This window comes from Elephantulus edwardii, unplaced genomic scaffold, assembly GCF_000299155.1.
Source record: "Elephantulus edwardii isolate Elephantulus edwardi_28Jun2011 unplaced genomic scaffold, EleEdw1.0 scaffold00151, whole genome shotgun sequence".
NCBI lineage: Eukaryota > Metazoa > Chordata > Mammalia > Macroscelidea > Macroscelididae > Elephantulus > Elephantulus edwardii.
In genome coordinates this window covers 1,306,976-1,326,711 of record NW_006399901.1, presented here as the reverse complement: position 1 = coordinate 1,326,711, position 19,736 = coordinate 1,306,976, and the positions used below count along the sequence as shown (strand labels likewise).

At 52.4% G+C, this 19,736-nt stretch overlaps 1 protein-coding gene across 1 annotated transcript in view; it reads left to right on the top strand.

Moving 5' to 3' along the window:
- Positions 1-11,656, top strand: part of PES1 (pescadillo ribosomal biogenesis factor 1) — a 14,777-nt gene extending 3,121 nt beyond the window's left edge. Inside the window, exons 2-15 of the mRNA XM_006894789.1 lie at positions 891-970; positions 2,216-2,369; positions 3,527-3,636; positions 4,538-4,709; positions 4,792-4,881; positions 7,590-7,706; positions 7,804-7,878; positions 8,081-8,170; positions 8,310-8,440; positions 8,678-8,803; positions 8,913-9,097; positions 9,909-10,075; positions 10,201-10,362; positions 11,559-11,656. Coding sequence (XP_006894851.1) covers positions 891-970; positions 2,216-2,369; positions 3,527-3,636; positions 4,538-4,709; positions 4,792-4,881; positions 7,590-7,706; positions 7,804-7,878; positions 8,081-8,170; positions 8,310-8,440; positions 8,678-8,803; positions 8,913-9,097; positions 9,909-10,075; positions 10,201-10,362; positions 11,559-11,642 — 1,743 coding nt within the window. The 3' untranslated portion in view covers positions 11,643-11,656. The remainder of the gene's footprint in view (positions 1-890; positions 971-2,215; positions 2,370-3,526; positions 3,637-4,537; positions 4,710-4,791; positions 4,882-7,589; positions 7,707-7,803; positions 7,879-8,080; positions 8,171-8,309; positions 8,441-8,677; positions 8,804-8,912; positions 9,098-9,908; positions 10,076-10,200; positions 10,363-11,558) is intronic.
- The last annotated feature ends 8,080 nt before the right edge of the window (positions 11,657-19,736 follow it).

Sequence of the window (19,736 nt, the reverse complement as noted above, 5' to 3'; positions counted from 1 at the left end):
CCCCATTGGTACACAGTCCCCCCCCGCACCTCCCCCAACCCCAAATATAATCCACTTTGCAACCTTCATTGTGTACTCCTACGATAAACATAATGCCCTAAAATATAATACTTTTAAACTATTCTCTTGATTTTTTAAAATCTTTTTTAGTGTTAGAATAAGAAAGTAGTCTCTTTAAAGAGCCATGGTAGCACAATGGTTAAAGTATTTGACTACTAATGAATGGTTGGTGGTTCAAACCCACTTCTGCGAGAGAAAGACCTAACAGTCTGCTCTGGAAACCCTGTGGGGCTGTTCTTCTGTGTCCTCTGTTTCTCTGAGTCAGAACGGAGTCAGTGGCAATGAATTTGAGTTTGGTTTTAGAAGCCTGTTTTCTTGCATGTGAATAGAAAGAGGCAGGTGAGTTTTAATGTCATCCATCTGACAGGGCTGTGGAGATTGAATGAAATACGCATGGAAATGTTGTTACATGCCATTGTATCAGAACCAACAGATAGTTGATTCTCTGGTGGGTTTTTAGAGGCAGTAAATCATTCAGTAGAAGATTGCCCATCTTTACAGCTGGTTGGATCCATAATACCTGCCTTTGGGTTGGCAGAGTAACTTCTAGGTCACCAGATAGCTCATTGTAATAGTCAAAGCTTAGAACTAGTACGACGTGCTGGACACCATAGGTGGCAGCCTCATGGTCTCCAGCATCATGCTTTGTGGATGCATGTAAACCATGCTGACAGCTATAGGGTCGGTGCAACGTTGTCCTTATTTCCTGTCCCGAAGCACAGTGATTGCTTCTCTCGAGTGGTCTTTGCCTCTGGAGCAAAGCTTGCTCAGAGTTGTATGTCAGTCACTGAAGTCATTGGAAATGATGATTTGTTCTCTTCTTCCTCAAGTATGAACGAGGTTCTGCCACCAACTACATCACCCGAAACAAAGCCCGGAAGAAGCTGCAGCTGAGCTTGGCCGACTTCAGGTGAGGTTAAGACTACAGAGGGGTTCTCAGGGTCCCCCTCCTACTGAACTGCCCAAACACCAGGCGTCCTGGTGGTCTTTCTCTGTCTCACCCAGCCAGCTTTCAGTAAGCTTTGTACTTTGCCGAATGGGGGTGACGCAGCCCTGAGGTCATCAGAACGGGAGCCTGGACTGGATATTCTGTCCTCTTCTGCCACTTGTGCCCACTCCTCAGAGACTCAAATCAGTCAGACTCTTTTTGTAGCCTGTGAGCGCTGCATCTGGCTGGCTCTGATCCCCACAGCCACTTGGTCTACTGTTAGTCCTTTAAACACACTCAGCCCTGCCAGCTTTGTGGCCTTTTTCCTTTTTCTTAGGATGCTCTACCTCCTCTTTTGTGTTGGGAGAGCACATCTAAGAAGATTTCAGTGCCCCACAGTTCTGGATGCTGGAAGTTTAAATCAGGATCTCTGCCATGTTGGGTTGTTCTTAGAGGTCTTGGGGAGAATCAGTTCAGGGCCTCTTCCCTAGCTTTTGGAACCTTCCAGCCATCTCACATGTTCCTTGGCTACTGGTCTCTGCCTGTCTTTACAGATCTGTAGTTCTGTTTCTCTGCGCCTGTGTGTCTTCTGTTTTACAAGATACCTTTTTAGGACTGTCCTATTCTAGTAACAGCTCTGGTGGCCTAGTGGGTAAGGAGTTCTGCTGCCAACCCAAAGGCAAGCACTTTGAATCCATTAACTGCTGGGCCAGAAAAGAATGGGCAGTCTCCTCTCATGTGATTGTCAGCGTCTGAAAACCCGCTAAAGGGTCAGCTGTGCATCGGTTCCGACTCGATGGCACATAACGGCAACAACAGTCCAGTAAGCAATTATACTAATTGAACTGCTAACATCTTGAAATATCCTATTTAAGCAAAAAAAAAAAAAAAAGGTCACACTGGCAGATACAGATGACAGGAGCCCAACATATCTCTTTGGGAGAACACTTTAGACCACAGTCACCAAGGGTAAAGGGGTGACTGATTCAAGAAGGTTGGCAGTGTGTCAACAAGGCCTTTCCTGGCTCTCCTGGTAAAGCCTCTCTCAGTGTTCTGTGCTTCCTTCCTGGTGCTGTGACAGTCCACATTCTGTCTGGGCACTGGTCCCCCTGCTGCCTTAGAAGTTGAATCCTCTCAGGACAAGGACCTCATGCCCCATGTCCTGCCCCAGCCAGTGACCAACCACATGTTTACTGATGGCACAAATACGTGACTTCTGTCTTCCAGGCGGTTGTGCATCCTAAAAGGCATCTACCCCCATGAGCCCAAACACAAGAAGAAGGTTAACAAGGGTTCCACAGCAGCCCGGACCTTCTATCTCCTCAAGGACATCAAATTCCTCCTCCATGAACCCATCGTCAACAAGTTCCGGGAGTACAAGGTGAGAGGCCTGGGCCCTAGGCTTGGGCTGGTCCCCACCAAGGTCTGGGCCCCTAACTGAGGCCTCAGCAGGTTATATAACCTCCCTAAGGGAACCTGTATGTGGGACATCATCTGCCTCAGAGGACTGTCCAGAGGCTCAGCTGACTTTGTGTGGAGGTGATTGGCAAAGGCCTGGGCAAATGAGTGCATTCTCTCTGTGGTAACTTTTTCTTGAATCTTTCTGGAAAAAGTTTGGGGCTTGTTTTTGGTTCTGCAGCAGATGTGGTACAATCGCCGTAACAATGCACTCCGCCAAAAGAAACAGCTCCTCTTGTGAACCTTACTGAAATTGCTGACAAGAGTGGCCAACCTTTTCATTCCACAAATAGAAGTCATTAAGTTCTTGAATACCACAGGGAAAGCAGAAACCTACTTAAGCCAAATGCAAATCATTGAAAGGAGCCACATGCTGCCAAAGCCCTGGGTGGGGAGCCAGCCAGGTCCTGGCTGGAAGGGTGGAGTGCCACCTGCTGGCGATAGGCTGGCCAGCCGCTGCTGCCTAGATCCCTGCTGGCCCAGCTTACTGAGATTTGGTCCCATTTTGCAACTACGTGAACTTAACGAGTAGAAAGTGCATTGTCTGTGGGATATTGCAGTTCTGCTGCTTGAAGTGCTCGGAGGGAAGACGTTGGTTTAGGGATTGTCTTGTCCAACGACTGGCCTTGGCTCTACATGTTTGTGTGACCCAACCCCACACAAATTAAAGCCTGTTAGCAGCCATGCAGGCTGGCACTGGGGTGAGGGCCAGACCCCTGCCCCTTTTCCACCTTACTGAAAGGCACGTAACCTCCCTTCTCAGATGCGAAGTGGGGCTGCTGGGCCCTGCCTTTCTCACGCGTGAATGTGTAAGCTCTGACCCTGTGGAGGCCTAGTGAGTGCGTCTGCCAGTAGGTCTGGTGCTCAGTCACCCAGCAGGCTGTGCTGGTCTAACTGCTCTTTAGACAAGCTCAGTTCTGCTATTGCTACCAGGAGCTGGACGTCATTGAAATCCTGGGCAGTGGATGCTAGCCAGCTTCAGGAAGCTCCTAGGGTCCTCCTACCCATGTCCCCATCCTCCGTGGTAGGAGTTGAGGAAGCCCACAGCCCTGTTCATCAGCCCACCTTCCTGTCTTCTAGGTGTTTGTCCGGAAGCTCCGGAAGGCCTATGGAAAGAGTGAGTGGGGCACTGTGGAACGTCTGAAGGACAACAAGCCTGTCTACAAGCTCGACCACATCATCAAGGAGCGGTGAGCTGGGCACCAGCAGAAACCACCTTATGTCTGTTCACTTCTGGGCTCTGTCCCAGTCCCGAGTGGGGGTTTGGTGGGGCGTAATGTGACAACTCTGGTGGCCTAATAGTAAGAGGCTGAGCTGTAATCCACCAGCTGCTCTGCAGGGGAAGGATGGGCCGTCTCCTCCCATACAATTAACTGCGTCTGAAAACCACTGAAGGATCAGCTATGAGTCGGTTCTGACTTCAGTGGCACACAACAAGAACGATACAGGGATAAGGCCAAGAATGGACGTGGGGAGCTGGAACCCTTTTAGAGGTGGCATTCCATGAGATTAGGAGATGCTCTGGTAATTGGAAAACGGAATGAGTGCCTTGAGGAGTGCAGCCACACGAAGGGACCAGGGGGTAGGTGAGCGGCAGACACATCACAGGAGGTCTCTACAGGAAGATGTGTGAGCCAGGCCCCAGGAGCAGCACACTCTCAGGCTTGGCCTCTTCCTCACTCAGGACCTCTTTTTTACTACCTGGTTCTTCTTGGTTCACAAACTGGATGGAGCCTGGTGATGGGAGACAGAAAAGACATGAGAGAGGAAAGACCCCCACCTCCATGTGGGCGATTTTTCTGTTGTGTGTCTTAGACAGCCAGGGAGGAGAGGTTCCGCCTTAAAACAGTAGAATCTCCGAGTCAGTCTCCCCACTTCCATCACAGAGATAGTGGGGCTCGAGATTAGGTGCTCAGTGGGCAGCAGGGCTCATCACAGTCTGGTTAGTGGCTCTCTCTGGGTCCCCAGACCCCTCTGAACATTGCCCAACCTGATCAGATGACAGTGGCAGAGCCTGGCTTGGGGAATGGTGCCCCTTGGGGTGGCTGCTGGTAGGTGGCCGAGCCAGTGAGCACTGTCCCCACTGCACAGGTACCCCACCTTCATCGATGCCCTGCGGGACTTGGATGACGCCCTCTCCATGTGCTTCCTGTTCTCCACCTTCCCCCGCACCGGCAAGTGCCACGTGCAGACCATCCAGCTGTGCCGGAGGCTCAGTGTGGAGTTCCTGCACTATGTCATCGCCGCTCGCGCCCTGCGCAAGGTGAGCCCATGGCAGCAACGAGGGCCCCCCGCCTCCAGCCTGCTCCGCTGCCTCCATCTTCACCTGGCTTCCATTCCCTCAGGTCTTCCTGTCCATCAAAGGCATTTACTACCAGGCCGAGGTGCTAGGGCAGCCCATCGTCTGGATCACACCCTACGCCTTCTCCCACAACGTGAGTATGCACTGGGGAAAGGACTGTGCCAGTCGGCCATCTTGTCCTCTCCCCTGGCTCCTAGCTAGGCATGGTGGGGGTGGGAGGTGCTTTTCTGTGAAGTCCAGTGTGTGCTGGGTCCAGCTGAGGGTCAGAGGGTGGAGTATTATGCAGCACTGTCATTAGGTTTGTGGGTACCGCTCAACTCTGTACCTAACACAGACATTAAGAGCTCAGTTGCTAACTTAAGGTTGGTGGTTCAAACCCACCTAGCAGCTTTTCAGAAGAAAGACCTCATATTAAGGTTATATCAAGATTAGAGCCTAGAAAACTCAGCAGATTATTTTGCTTTGTCACATGTAATCATTGTGATGGGAAATTGATTGAGTTCAATCTTCGGAGGAAGGCTTCAGTGAGGAATTAAGATGAGGTTTCCTTTAAAAGTGTTCAGTGCCTGGTCCGGTGGGTGCTGAACAGACCCTGAGTTCTGTCTGCATGGCCAGTGTCATGCCCTGGACGGGGACAGGTGCCAGCGTACAAGCCCTGGTCCCTGCTCCGTGAGGCTGGCATTGAGCCCTGGAGCGTGCCCACCCTGCCCCAAGGCAGGCTGGTGAGCTGTGGCTCTAGAGGGAGGCGCACAGAAAAACACCTGGCCGAAGGTGTTGCTTATCAGTCATCTTTTTATTTTCTTGGTTAATACTGCTTTATCTACAAAGTTCATATAAATTGTTTTTCACACTGGATCTTCCCCATTTCCTTCACTCCCCCTCCACTCATCAAATTGAGTGACCCTAAGATTAACCCCCTACTCTCCGCCCATCCTCACCCCTCTGTTCCTCCCCTCCCCCTGCTTGGATCTTCATGCTTGTTCTAAAATAATGGTCTTACACAGTATTTGTCCTTATGGGACTGAGTTAGTTCACTTAGCGTAATGCTCCAGTCTGCCCAAGTTAAGTAGTGATCATCATTGCTCCTGTCTGCTGCGTAGCATTCCATCATGTGAATGTACTATAATTTCTCAATCCATTTGATTGTGGTTGGACATTTGGGCTGTTTTCCATGTAAAATGTGGAATGCTTCACAGATTTTCCTGTCATCCTTGTGCGGGGGCCATGCTAATCTCTGTATCGTTTCGATTTTTATGTGCTGCTGAAACGAGCAATTGGTCATCTTTTTTAAAAACACTGGGTGTTATTAACCAGGCTCCATTGAAAGAAATCCCACTCTTGCCTCTGGCCTATAGGCGACTTTGCCGCCTGGCTTCTCACCCTTCCTCTGGGGCTGCATTTTGCCCACCCTCCTCCTTGCTCTGTGAGTGAGAATTGGTGCTGTTAGTGGAGAGCAGGCCCTACAGGCCCGGTGGACAGTGTATTTGCCAGCCAGTGTACCAGGTGCTCCAGGACCCCGTGGCTCTTCTCACTACCAAGACTGGTGGTGGGAGAGTGAGGGTCAGGCCCCCTTGGGGATCTGGTGGGGAGATTGTGGTTCATCTGCGAAGAAGAGGCGAGCGTAATTCCTGCTCTGGGGGCGGATGTGGGTCCTCTACCCCCCTTCATCCTCCTTCCTCCTCGCCTTCCTCTCCGGCCCTCCTCCTTCCTCTCTTGGCTCCCTCACCCCCATGCTGCTTAGAATCGTCTTTGTGTGTGTGCGCAGGGTGTTGGGGTGGCAGGCCTCCATGCAGCTGGTCTTGGCCTTGGTGGGGGAAGGGTGCTTCCCTGCCCGGCTCCCTGCTGCCACTTCGGTTCAGCAGGAAGATGCAGAACAGGGAGTGGGGAGTGGCAGAGTCCCCGGTGTGCCCCCACCTTCTCCGGGAGGCTGTGGTCACTTGAGAACCCAAACGGACGTTACAGCGGTGTCATACTGTGGAGGTCTTCAAGGGCAGAGACTTGTGTAGGACAGGTGCAGTCGGGAATGTGGGCATCTTGTGGCCCCAAAGTGGAGACACAGCTCCCAGGCCCAGTGTGGCTGGCGCGGACAGGCGACTGATCACTACCGCTCTTCCCGTCCGGGTCCCAAGGCCTGCGGCGCTGGCTCAGCCTCCTTGATGTAGGTGGCAGTGCTGTGTGGTCTGGTCTCAGGGCCAAGATGAGCATTTCGATCTTTGCTGCTGGCCTGGAGCCCTGGAGGCTCCACAGGGTTCAGGCCACCAGCCTTTCCTGGGTTCTCGTTGCTGGCTCGGGCCCAGGGTGCTCACCCCATAGTTCCTGCCAGGTCATGGAGTGTGAGGTCCGCCCACTGCTCCCCTGGGTGGAGGGAGTCCAGGGATAGTTCTCGGCTCTGGACAGCTGCTTTCTTTGCGTGTTCTGGCCCTGGAGGCACATGGCCAGCTACAGAGAACAAGGGAAAGAAAGGAGAAGGCCTGATTCCACCTCTTCACTGACAAGACTCGGGATGGGGCAGAACTGGCTTGGGTGGGCAGCCAGTTACCGGATCACCAGGTCCAAGCTTCCTCCCCTCATAGCTCCCTTTCATGCCTTGAGGTCGGGAGCGCCCTTCAGGACAATGATCAGAAGATCATTGGGACCTCGTGTCTAGGGTCTCGCTTGTGCCTGAATGCCCCTAGGTGGGGACATGCTGTTTCACCCCCTCCCAGGGTGCTGACCTTTGAAAGCAAAGCTGCTCTTGAGCCCTGGTCCTCTCATCAGCCAGCCCACCCTCAGTGGTGTGTCTGTTCCTCCTTTGGCATCACACCTGGAGCCTCACTGCTGATGCCCTCCTGTCTCCTGCAGCACCCGACAGATGTGGACTACAGGGTCATGGCCACCTTCACCGAGTTCTACACTACCCTTCTGGGCTTTGTCAACTTCCGCCTCTACCAGTCCCTCAACCTCCACTACCCCCCCAAGGTAGGCCCTGTCCAGCATCTTCCCCCTGGGATCCAGGGATGTAGGAGTGAGGGACTGTGGGCACCCTCTTCCTGCTCTGACTCACCTCTTCTCCTAGCTCGAGGGACAGACACATGCCGAGTTGAAGGCCAGCGAGGGGTCCTATGCACTGGACTCTGAGAGCTCTATGGAGGTGAGTGAGAGAGGCTTCAGGTGTACCAGCCCAGCCTCCCTACCAAGATGAGTACATCTAGGGGCTGACCTTGGACTTGAGTAACAGCTGTGGCCACTCGGCTGGTTTCTGAGCTTGTTATAGGAGCCCATTCCACCAGTGGTCCAGTATTACATGTCCCAGTCCCCTGCCGGTAGATAGTCACCATGTTTCTTTTTGGTAGAAACTTGCTGCCCTGAGCGCCAGCCTGGCACGTGTGGTGGTGCCCACTGAAGAGGAGGAGGCTGAGATGGATGAGTTTCCCGCTGATGGGGTGAGCGCTGGAGGGCATCGGGCCGCCCCCCTAGGCCTGAGGGTCCGGGAAGGGAGCTGGGAGGGGCTCCCCTCCACCCTTGCCCTCCAGCGGGCTGTGGTGGGCCTGGTGGTACAAGGCCTGGCCTCTCATGTGGCAGGAGATGGCGACACAGGAGGAGGACCGCAGGAAGGAGCTGGAGGCCCAGGAGAAGCACAAGAAACTCTTCGAGGGCCTGAAGTTCTTCCTGAACCGCGAGGTGCCCCGCGAGGCCCTGGCCTTCATCATCAGGTGGGAGGCCGGGGGCACTGGGGCTGGGGGGACAGCACCGGATGCTCATTGGTACAGGAGAGTCACCACTTCATGAGGCTGTTGTGAGGACAGCAGCCAGCACGTCCGTTTAACCAGTGGCAAGATTTGGGGTGTTAGTTCAGACAGGAGCGTGCTGGGTGATGGGAGGTCATAGGCTGGTGGCCTGGGGACTCAGCATCTCATGCCAGCACCCTGGGGTGTTTTCACTGCCTGTAGGAGTTTTGGGGGGGACGTGTCCTGGGACAAGTCTCTGTGCATCGGGGCCACCTATGACGTCACAGACCGGTGCATCACCCACCAGATTGTGGACCGGCCAGGGCAGAAGACCCCTGTCATCGGCAGGTAGGCCTCCCAGGCCCTCTGCTTGGTCCCCCGTGCATGTTCCTGGGCGTAGAGGCCTGGTGCTGGTGTAGCCCATGCCTGACACTGGTCCTCACACACTGTGCCACAGGTACTACGTGCAGCCTCAGTGGCTCTTTGACTCCGTGAACGCCCGGCTCCTCCTCCCTGTAGAAGACTACTTCCCTGGGGTGCCACTGCCCCCACACCTCTCACCGTTTGTGACCGAGAAGGAGGGTGACTACGTGCCACCCGAGAAGCTGAGGCTGCTGGCCCTGCAAAGGGGAGAGAAGCCAGGTAAGCAGGCAGCTGGGGGACGTCTCCTGAGAGACGAGGAGACTCCTCGGAGCTGAGCAGGGACCCGGGGACTCAGAGGGCTCGTCGTTCTGGCTCCAGAGGTGGCATGTTCCAGGGAGCAGGACAGCAAGGCCACAAGTTTTGACTGGACTTCTGACCTCCGTGGAGTAAAGTTTAGGGAAAATGCACATTCCCTGTTAGGATTTTGAAGCTCACATACTTTGGGTACATGGCCGGGAGGGACAGGTTCTTGAAGAAGGACTTCATGGTCGGAAGGGTGGAGGGATAGCTAGGAGAGGAAGACCCTGGATGAGATGGATTGATAAAGTGACTAGGGCAGTGGGGGTACATGTGTCGGAGTCAGTGAGACTGGCTCAGGACAGGGCAGGCTTCAGAGCTGTTGTACACAGGGTCACTGTGGGTTGCAGGCAATTCAGTGGCACATAACAACTCAAGACACGTGGGAGGAGATTACCCATTTTTCTCTGGCACAGCAGCTGATGGATTCAAACTGCACGCTTTTGGGTTGGCAGTGCAACGCTTTAGCACTAAACCACCAGAAGGTCCCATTTTTACCCTACAAATGTCAGATCAACGTTAATTCGATTCCACGTAACTGAGCAGAAAAGTGAGCTAGAATTGTCCTTGGGTTTGACTCAGGTGTCACAAACTTGGAATTAGGATGGCGGTGAGGGGTGTACTTCGGGGAGGGCCCACTGGGACAGCCCTGCTCTGCCTTTGGGATGCCTGCTGGTGATGGGCCCTAAGAGGGCAGGACTGGGCTCACTTCTCACCACCCTATTGTTGACAGGAAACTTGAATGAATCCGAAGAGGAGGAGGTGGAGGACAATGAAGGTGAAGAGGAGGGAGAGGAGGAGGGAGAAGATGAAGAGGAGGAGGAAGAAGAGGAGGCTGACTCAGAACAGGAGGAGGAGACCCGGCTGGCAGCCCTGGAGGAGCAGAGGATGGAGGGGAAGGTACTGGGGCACTGGACCAGACAGCCTCAACCCAGGGAGCAGCCCCGCCGGCCTTCATGGTGTCAGCCCAGGGGGCAGGTGGGAATGAGGTGCCCTTGTACCCACGGTGTCCACTCTGTCTCCAGAAGCCCAGGGTGACGGAAGGCACTGTGAAACTGGAGGACAAGCAGCGGCTGGCCCAGGAGGAGGAGAACGAGGCCAAGCGGCTGGCCATCATGATGATGAAGAAGAGAGAGAAGTACCTCTACCAGAAGATCATGTTTGGCAAGAGGCGCAAAGTGAGAGAGGTAGGTTCACGCGCCAGGCACAGCTGCCCTCGTGGAGTCGGGGGACTGCCACCCTGGTCAGTCCTTCAGCCCTTCCCTTCATCTCCCATCTCCAGCTTTCCCTGAAGCTGACAGGTTCGTGGGGAGAATCCGAGCCCACTTTCCCAAAGACCCACTTAACCCAAGTTCAGCGAGTAGAAGAGCTGGGGAGGCATTCCTTAAACTGCTCTGTGTTGCGGTTTATCCTTCTTCACTAAGCCAGACACGCTGATAGTAAAACAGACAGGAAAAAGACCAACAAAGGCGTGCACCTCAAAACACTTAGCAGATGGCCCGGGTGTAGTCTCTGCTCCCCTTGCGCCCTGTAATTACAGCCCTGGGTTAGTTTTGGGGGTGTGTGCACACACGTATACATGCAATAACTAGGTGTGATTTTATGGACGTCATACTGCAGGCAGGTTGCTTTTATTTAACCACAGCCTGTCTTCCTGATGTCCTGTGTATTCAGCCTGCCCCCTCCTGATTAGATTAAGCTGTGTTCTTCCACTCTTCCCAGCATCCTTGAGACTGTCCCTGCAGGTGAGGTTTCTAGGCGTAGGATTAATGCTAGAAGGCGTTTCCTAGCATAGGCAGTCAAGTGAGGAACAGTTAGGTACGGTCTGTATCCAATGTCAGCTAATCACACATTTGACTGAGAGTCATTTTCTAGGAATAAAAACATGAAACACTTCCAGGTACGCTAAGACGCCTGTAACGTAATACTACCCAGTAAGAATAACAGTCCTGTTTACACGTGTTTTGGAAAGTAGTGCTCTGTCATACATCACTGTATGACGCTCGGGTTTTTAATGTAACAAGCTTCACTCGGGTGGGTTTGCCACTAAGACTAGGTTCTTAAGGCGTTTGGAACCAAAGGTTGCCTGGAGCCTATGCTAGATGGCCCTGGGCTGAGGGGTATCCCAGGTTGTAGCCCTGTCAGTTACCTGCTAGGTTCTGAAGATGTCCCAGCTTCTACCCCTGCTGGGAACCAGGTGGGCACAAGTTCCCAGGCGTCTCTGGACCTTCTTAACGCAAAATGTTGGGCCCATCATATAATAAAAAGCTGGCAGGCAGGCAGCCTGATGTTGTTCACATTTTTTTTTTTCTTCCCGGAGTGATTTGCCTGTCACATACACACGCCCCACGGGCTAATCCCTCTTCCTCCTTCCTCTTCACAGGCCAACAAGCTGGCGGCAAAGCGCAAAGCCCACGATGAAGCGGTGAGGCGTGAGAAGAAAGCAAAGAAGGCAAGGCTGATGTGAGAGCCAGCGGCTCAACGTGATAAAGATGGACCAGAGGCCCAGGCGCCTTCTGTTCTCTTCATCCCTCGTGCCCCTGCTCTCCTGGCCCCCCAGGGTGTGTCTGTCAGCCAGTGGTCACTGCTAGAGGAAGGCCTGGCAGAAAAGAGTCCCCTGTGGCCAGCTCGGTTTGGTGGTCCCAGGAAAGGAGGCACCAGCCATTTATTCACACTGACTTTTCCTGTCTCTCATCTCACAGTTGGACACCTGATTTTCAGGGTGCTGCAGTGGGGTGAGGAAGGGGGAGCATTTATTAAACGGCTGTGGTTTTGCAGCCAATTAGATTCTGTGTGTCTGAACTTTGCTTGGTTAGGGACAAGTCAAGGAGCACCAGGTAGCAGGTTGGGCCAGTTCCCCAGAGGACTTTGCCAGTGCTCTGAGGTCCCTGGGACCCCTCCAAGCCTGCCAAGAGTGGGGGCAGAGTTTCTGAGCTTGGGCTTTTTCTGCCCTCAGTTTGCATCCCGTTCCAGGTACTGTCTGTCAGGAAGCAGATCTTTCCTCTGTGAAACATGCCTAGTAATTCTGGAATCTTTCTCACCAGGACACAGATGTGGGAGTTCAGAGGTGGCACACGGGTGGGTGACACGCTGACACACAGTGCTTGGTTGGAGGTGACTGATCCACATCGCTTCCTTCTGAGTCCTGGAGGCAAAAGCCAGCTGGGTTGAGGACACCGTCCCCCCCCCCCCCGCTGTCCCTTGGGGTCAGGACTGTTGAGTAAGTCCCAGCGTGTCCCCTAAGGTGTCCCCATTGTGATGGCAGCTGGCCAGGGCTCACTTTGTTCCAACTCCTCCTGGTTGAGCGGGGAGCTTGTGAGCAGGGTGTATAATGCCCTTGAGAGCAGGGTTTTAGCTGGGATTGGCTTGCCTGCATCGAATCCCTAGGCCCCAACCTGTCCGTGCCCTTGGGCTTAGGGAGGTGCGGTGTTGTAGTTGAGAGACCTTGAGCTCAACACTCAGTTCCCAGCTCCAGCCAGGCCTCACTGCGGTTGTGGGTGAAAGGCTCTGTCCCGTGTCTACACCCTACGTGCCTGTGGAATGAGAGGGACTTCCCAGGGCTGGGGCAGGATCAGGACTTCTGGAATAAGAATTTGTCCTCCTTTGGGGCAACTGTGCACCCCAGTTCCCAGGCAGGCCCATCAGATACGGAAAAAGCCGTGGCAGCTGTGCTGATGTGGAATTTTCCCCATTCCAGAGTCGCCCAGTGATGGCGGGGGCAGCAGGCTCCGACGTGGCCCCGGCCCCCCCATGGGTGGCCAACTGGTTCTGCACTGCCCACAGCTGAGGCAGCACTGAGCCAGGGATGTCAGGCCTTAATCCCCACCTTGAACCAGGAGGGAGTCCTGGATGTTTATCTACATCCTGAACATCTTTGCTTGGCCTGAAAGAAGTGAGGCAGGTGCGACCCCCAAGGTGTGTAGCCCAGGGCAGTTCTGAGCACCCCTCGGCATCCTGGCATCCTTCCCTCATAAATGTCAAAACTGCATTCTCTCACTTTGGAGCAGAGGGCACTTTGATGGAATCATCAGAGGGTTCTCCACACCCCTCAACAAGTTAAGTGGGCTGCCTACTCTTCCCAGCGTCCCACTGTCTCCCCATCCCATTTCCCAGGCTTGAGCTCCCTCCTGGGCTGGGGGCTTGGCAGGGGGACAATGGTCCCCTTGGCACGCCTGGAGACAAACGCTCGTTGTTGGCCTGGCAGCGGGGGCGCAGCGTTGCGCCCCAGCGCTCTGAATGCAGCTTCTGTGCGTCCAGGCGGGCTCAGAGGGCCCCAGGGCTCGGGGCTTCCATTGGCCACAGCGCCGGGGGCAGGGCCAGGCCAGCGGCCGTACCTGGCTGGGAGGGAGCGGGCGGGGGCGGGGGCAGGGCCCTGGGCTGGCGGACGGGGGGCCTGGCGGGTGCGCCCGCCGCCCAGTTAGCGCGCCCGGGCGGCGCGGCCCGGGCCCAGCAAGCCACGCTAAGCCCGAGAAGGACGGGGACCAAGGTAAGTTGGGGCAGGCACACTACCTCAGCCCTCAAAAAAAAAAAGGGGCCCTGTGGTCAAAATCCAGGTTCATGCGGAAGTTGGAAGGATGGGTGAAGGAGCAGGTGCCACAGCACTGGGCGCTCCTCCAACGTTGCAGGAAGGGTGTGGGGGTTGCTGTGACTTCAGATGACTTAGGTCGTTGCCCCGTTACCCTAGGTTTCTTCCTACAGACCCCTTTTCCGGGGTTGTCCAGACTCTGATGCTATGGTGGGTGGGGTTCGAGAAACCTGCGCTGAGCCAGAATCTGTTAATGATTAATCTGCTTAGAAGCCGTGGCCTGAACCCTGGAGGGGGAGGGCTGGCTGCTTCCAAGCTCTCCACAGACGGGGCAGGGGTCTGAGCACAGAACTGGAGTAAGGAATGGGTCCCCTTTGCTTGCTGGCGGCTGTGCCCTCTACCCTAGAAAGACGAAGTCACCAGAGAGGCTTAGAGAGGTGAGGGTGATAACAGCTTTAATGCCCAGGAAATCCAACTCCCTGTGCCAGCACCCAAGAAAGGGCCCCATTGGCTGTGCACCCCCACCCCAGTGCCAGGCCGGCACTTGATAACAGCTAAGTGCAGAGTCCTGTGGTCCTGTCCAGTGGGGACCCCTTCCCCAGATGTCCAGTGCAGAATTGGAGCACATCTGGCTGCTGTCAGTCACCCACGTCATCAGAGGGAGGGAGGCAGGGGGAAGAGACCTGACATCTGATCCCAGGTTGCTGTGGTAACAGGTGCTACAGGAATCTGCAGGAGGAGAGGACCATGTGGAGGATGATCCAGTGGGGAGAATCCAGCCACCTCTCATACCAGGCCCAGAGAGGGCAAGCCAGGGCCACACAGGAGGTGAATGAAGACTGGGGAGCCCCCACCTGGGGCTGTACCTCCTAACTACATAGTCTGCTCCCACTAGCAGTACTGGAAAGGAAGTATCCCATTCTCTAGATGGGGAAACTGAGGCCCAGAGAGACTTGCCCAAGCTTACATAGTTTACGGGTGGCTGATTTGACCTCAAGTGGTCCTGTCTCAAATCAGTTCTGCTCAGCTCCTGTCTGTCCCCCCTGGGATCCTCTTCTTTTAGATCTGCCGAGGATACCCCAGACTCCAGCTAGGGAACCCTCCCCCTCGCCTCCCTGGCTCCCAGCTCTGCCTGACACTCAGGGGGTGGGCATGATCCGAGACAACAGAGCCCTGTTCCCAGCTGCCACCTCGGCCGCCTCTACGGGCCGCTGGCTCGGGCCACGCGTGCCTGAAGGAAGCTCCCTGTGGAGGAAGAAGCCAGCTGCTTCTCGCCTGTCCCTTTTTCTCCTAGTGGGTCTGATGGCCTCTTGTCACTCATCAAAAGAGGAGTGTGGGCCTGTGGACCCTCCCCTTGGGCCCTGACGGACTGAGGTACCACTTCAGGGAAGAGTTAGCTAGTGACATGCAAATGGTTGCGTTTCAGGCAGGGCAGCTGACTTGGCAAGGGCTGAGTAAGGGGCCCCTGCCTGCCGTGTCTCCTGACAAGAGAAGGCAGACAAGAGAAGTTTGAAACAGGGCTGCTCATAGGGGTGGTCGGAGGGGTGCAAGTTGGGAGGAAGCAGGTGGCCAAGGACATGTGCTTTCCTGTTAGTTCCAGAGCAGAAGTAGGATGAGAGGTGAGGGGCATCTCTGAGATCTGGCTGGACATCACAGACTTGGTCCTGGCTGCTCCCCGATTGGCTGCGGGGCCCTAGGTTACTCCTGCCTTCTTTGTTTCTCAGCCTCCTTACTTGTGATAATGGGAAATTTGGGGCAACTGAAGTTTGGAGCGTTGGACATAGAGGCCCTTAGAGAGGGATTGTGGGCTTTCAAAACCCGGCACCCCAGGCTCCTCCTTCCCTGCAGGGAGGCCTACGAGAGTAATGGGAATTCTGCTGAGCTCTGGTGGTGTAGTCTGTGGAGGGGTGCAGTGCTAATCCAGAGTCAGCACCCCTGGTGGTTCAAATCTACCATTTGTTGCCAATGCAGAGGCACAATTTAAATTCATCAGCTACTCCATGGGAGAAAGGTGGGCGTCTCCTCCTGTGTGATTTACAGCCTCTGAAAACCCACTGGAGAATCAGCTGTAAGTTGGTCAGGAATCAACAGTAATGAGTTTGAGTTTGTTGGTTATTAAACATTATAAAACATGACTGAAAGTCCTTTTGCAGGGGTTGGGGAGCTGTGTGCAAATGGATTTTGTTTAACTTCTAATTGAGGTTGGTGATTCATACCTCATTGGTGGTGCCACAGATGAAAAGGCCTGGTGAGCTGTTCCCATAAAGTTTACAGCCAGAAAAAAAAGCTCAGTGGAGCCGTTGGGCTTACCAAGTGAACTCATTGTCCGTAACAATGGCTTGGTTTGGTTAACAAGACAGAGTGCATACCAAGTGCTGGACAAAGGCCTGGCATGTCTGGGTCCACTGGCTCTTCATAGCAGCCCTGGGCGGGGGGGCTTGTAGTACCACTTATACAGTTGAGGAAACGTGTAGGGACGTCACTTGCCCAGCTAGGGAGGAGGAGGAGAAGCATTCACATCCGGGGCGTCTTCAATCCTGTGGATCCAAAGGTAAAGAGGTAGTCAAGCACATCGAGGGTACCAAGCCAAGCAGGTGCTTAAGGACTGAGTTTCAAAACGGCATATGATTAAATACTTTAATAGAGAAAAGCACACGACTTCCTGCTCCAGACAGTCCCAAAGCGAGGGAGCTCCTTGTCTCTGCAAGTCCCTGCCTTGCCATTCCTGAAGGGAGGACTGGCTTCATTCTTTTGTACCTTCGACTGTGCAGCCCACCCGTCCAGTTCCTTCTCTGTCCCAGGCTTCTCCTCTCCCAGCCCCCTTCCCCACTCGGGATGATGTGGCTCAGAGAGGGTAGCATGCCTGCCATCATCACACAGCGGGCTGCGTCACTCACACCAGCCACTTGGCCTATTCCTCTGGCCAGAATTCTGTTTTTCTAAAATGGAAATACTTTTATTAAAAAAAGAAAGAATATAGGCTTTTTCATAAATATTAAGTATTGTTGAGTTGGAACTGATGCCTAGCTGACCCTCCACTGGGTTTTTAGAGGCAGTAAATCACACAGGAAAGAGATTATCTGTCTTCCTCCCGTGGGGCAACTTGTGGATTAGAACTATATGCCTTTGTGTTGGCAGTGAATTATTTTTTTTAAATTTTTTAAATTTTTTTATTTTGTGTGTGTGTGTGTGTACCGTCAAATCGGATCTGACAGGTACAGGAGGAGATTGTCCCTCCTTCTCCGGCAGAGCATCTGGTGGATTCGAACTGTGTACCTCTGGGATTGCAGTGCAGCTTCTTGCCACGGCAGTGAATTCTTTATCACCAGAGCCAATTCTAAGCTACAGAGCTCCCTATGTGTGTGTGTATTTATATATGTATGTATGATTATATATATAAGTTCGTCTTGGAGAGGGTGAAGCCAGGCTGCTCCTTGGAGGCAAGGATTCTGAAGTATGCCGAACATACTTTGGACATGTTGCAAGGAGGGACAGGTCCTTGGAAAGGGACATCATGCTTGGGAGGGTGAAGGGACAGCACAAAAGAGGAAGACCCTGAATTAAATGTATTGGTTCAGTGACTAGGTAATGGGGGTAGATGTGTCAGAGAAATAAGGTTGGCACAGGATAGAGCAGGATGTAGGGCTGCTGTACATAGGGTCACTATGAGTTGCAGGCAACTCAATGGCACATAACAACAGCAACAACAACACACACATACACACACACACACACATTTGAAAGCAAGAGTGACATCCACTTCTTAAAACAACATGCCTCTGGAAACTCTATGAACTTTGATAAATGAAGATAGTTAGAGAAAGGTCTTTTGTTCATAGGGTTGCTTTGAGTCGTGCACAACTCAACAACAATCAACAGCAATCAACAACAACAACAACATACATATATATAATTTATGCATCATTGTTTTGGGGTCAAAGCTGACTTCTAACTAATTGACCCTTCAGTGGGTTTTTGGAGGCTATAATTGCATGGAAGGTGATTTCCCATCTTTGTCTTATAGAGTTGCTGGTGGATCTGAACTGGCTGCTGTGCAACTCCCTATGAACTAGGCCACCAGAATTTCATGAGAGAGAGAGAGAGAGAAACAGAGACAGAGCTCTAATGGCCTAGTGGTAAGAAGCTGTACACAGTTCTGATTCACCAGCTGCTCTGTAGAGAAGGATGGGCAATCTCCTCCCTTGCAATTTACTGCCTCTGAAAACTCATTATAGGGTCAACTATGAGTCAGCTCCAACTCAGTGTCACATAACAGCAACATATTTTTATGTCTATTTAGATGCCATTGACGCTGAGTCCTCCAACAGGTTTTCAGAGGCTGCTCGGGAAGACAAAGTATTATAATGAAATGTGCAAGGAGCTAGAGTTGGAAAATCAAAAAAGGCCAAACTCACTTGGCATTTCTTAAGCTAAAGGAACTAAAGAACAAATTCAAGCTGCTAGATGCAATAAATATTTAAGGATACTATGGCCAGAATATTGAATGATCCACTCAGTAACCATGAAAAGAAGATGGAAGGAGTATACAGAGTCAGTGTACCAAAAAGGATTTGTTGACACAAAAGAATTTCATGAAACAACATATGACCAAGAGGCAATGGAGATGAAGGAGGAAGTTCAGACTGCTCTGAAGGACTTGGCAAAAAATAAGGCCCCAGGAATTGATACAACACCAATTGATATGTTTTAACAGATGGTGCCTTGGACATGCTCACCAAGTTTTACCAGGAAATCTGGAGGACAATTACCTGGCAAACTGACTGGAAGAGACCCATATTTATTCCCATTCAAAAAAAAAAAAGGTGACCCAACAGAGTGTGGAAATTATTGAACAGTATCACTAACAGCACAAGCAAGCAAAATCCTGCTGAAGATTATCCAAATATGACTGGAAGAGTACATTGACAGAGAACTGCCAGAAATATAGTCTGTGTTTAGAAGAGACTGTGGCACCGGAGACATTATCACCAATGTCAAATGTCTTGGCAGAAATCAGAGAGTACCAGGGAATGTCTAAATGTGTTTCATTGACTATGTAAAGGCATTTTATTGTGTGGATCACAACAAATTGTGGCTGACCTTGAGAAGAATGGGAATCCTAGAACACTTAATTGTGCTCATGTGATTCCAACCAGAAAGTGGTCTTCAGAACAGAGCAAGGAAACACTGTATGGTTCAAAATCAGTAAAGGAGTGTGTCAGGGATACACCCTGTCTCCATACATTTTCAGTCTATGTGCAGAACAGAACATTCAGGAGGCTGGGCTTTATGAGGAGTAATGAGGCATCAGGATTGAAGGAAGATTCATAAACAACCTACTTTATGCAGATGACACATCCTTGCTTGCTGAAACAGAGGAGAACCTGAAGCGATTGCACAGTCAAGGACTGTAATTCAATATGAATTGAAACTCAGCATAAAGAGGGCAAAGATTTTCACCACTGGGCCGATTGGCAGCACCATGATAGATGGAGAAGAGATTGAAGTTGTTAACAATTACAGCTTGCTCAGCTCCACAATCAACACTCTTGGCACCAGAAGTCAGGAAATCAAAAGATGAATTGCACTGGGAAAATCTGCTCTCAGGGACCTCTCCAAAGTACTGAGAAGCAACGATGTCAATCTATATACTAAGGTGTACCATGGACAGCCAAGAGAACTGACAGGTCTGTCCTAGAGAGGGTGAAACCAAGTTTTTCCTTGGAGGCTAGGATTTTGTAGCTCCGTTTCACATACTATGGGCATGTGGCCAGGAGGGATCAGTCCTTGGAGAAGGACATCATCTTCAAAGGGTGGAGGGACAGCGCAGGAGAGTAAGACCTCAGATGAGATAGAGTGATAAAATAACCGGGATAATAAGGATAGACGTGTCAGAATCAGTGAGACTGGCTCAAGATAGGGCAGGCTTCAAAACTGCGATACATAAGGTCGCTGTGAGCCACAGGCGATTTGACAGCACATAACAGCAACAATATGCATATATATATATGTATATATATATACATATATATATAT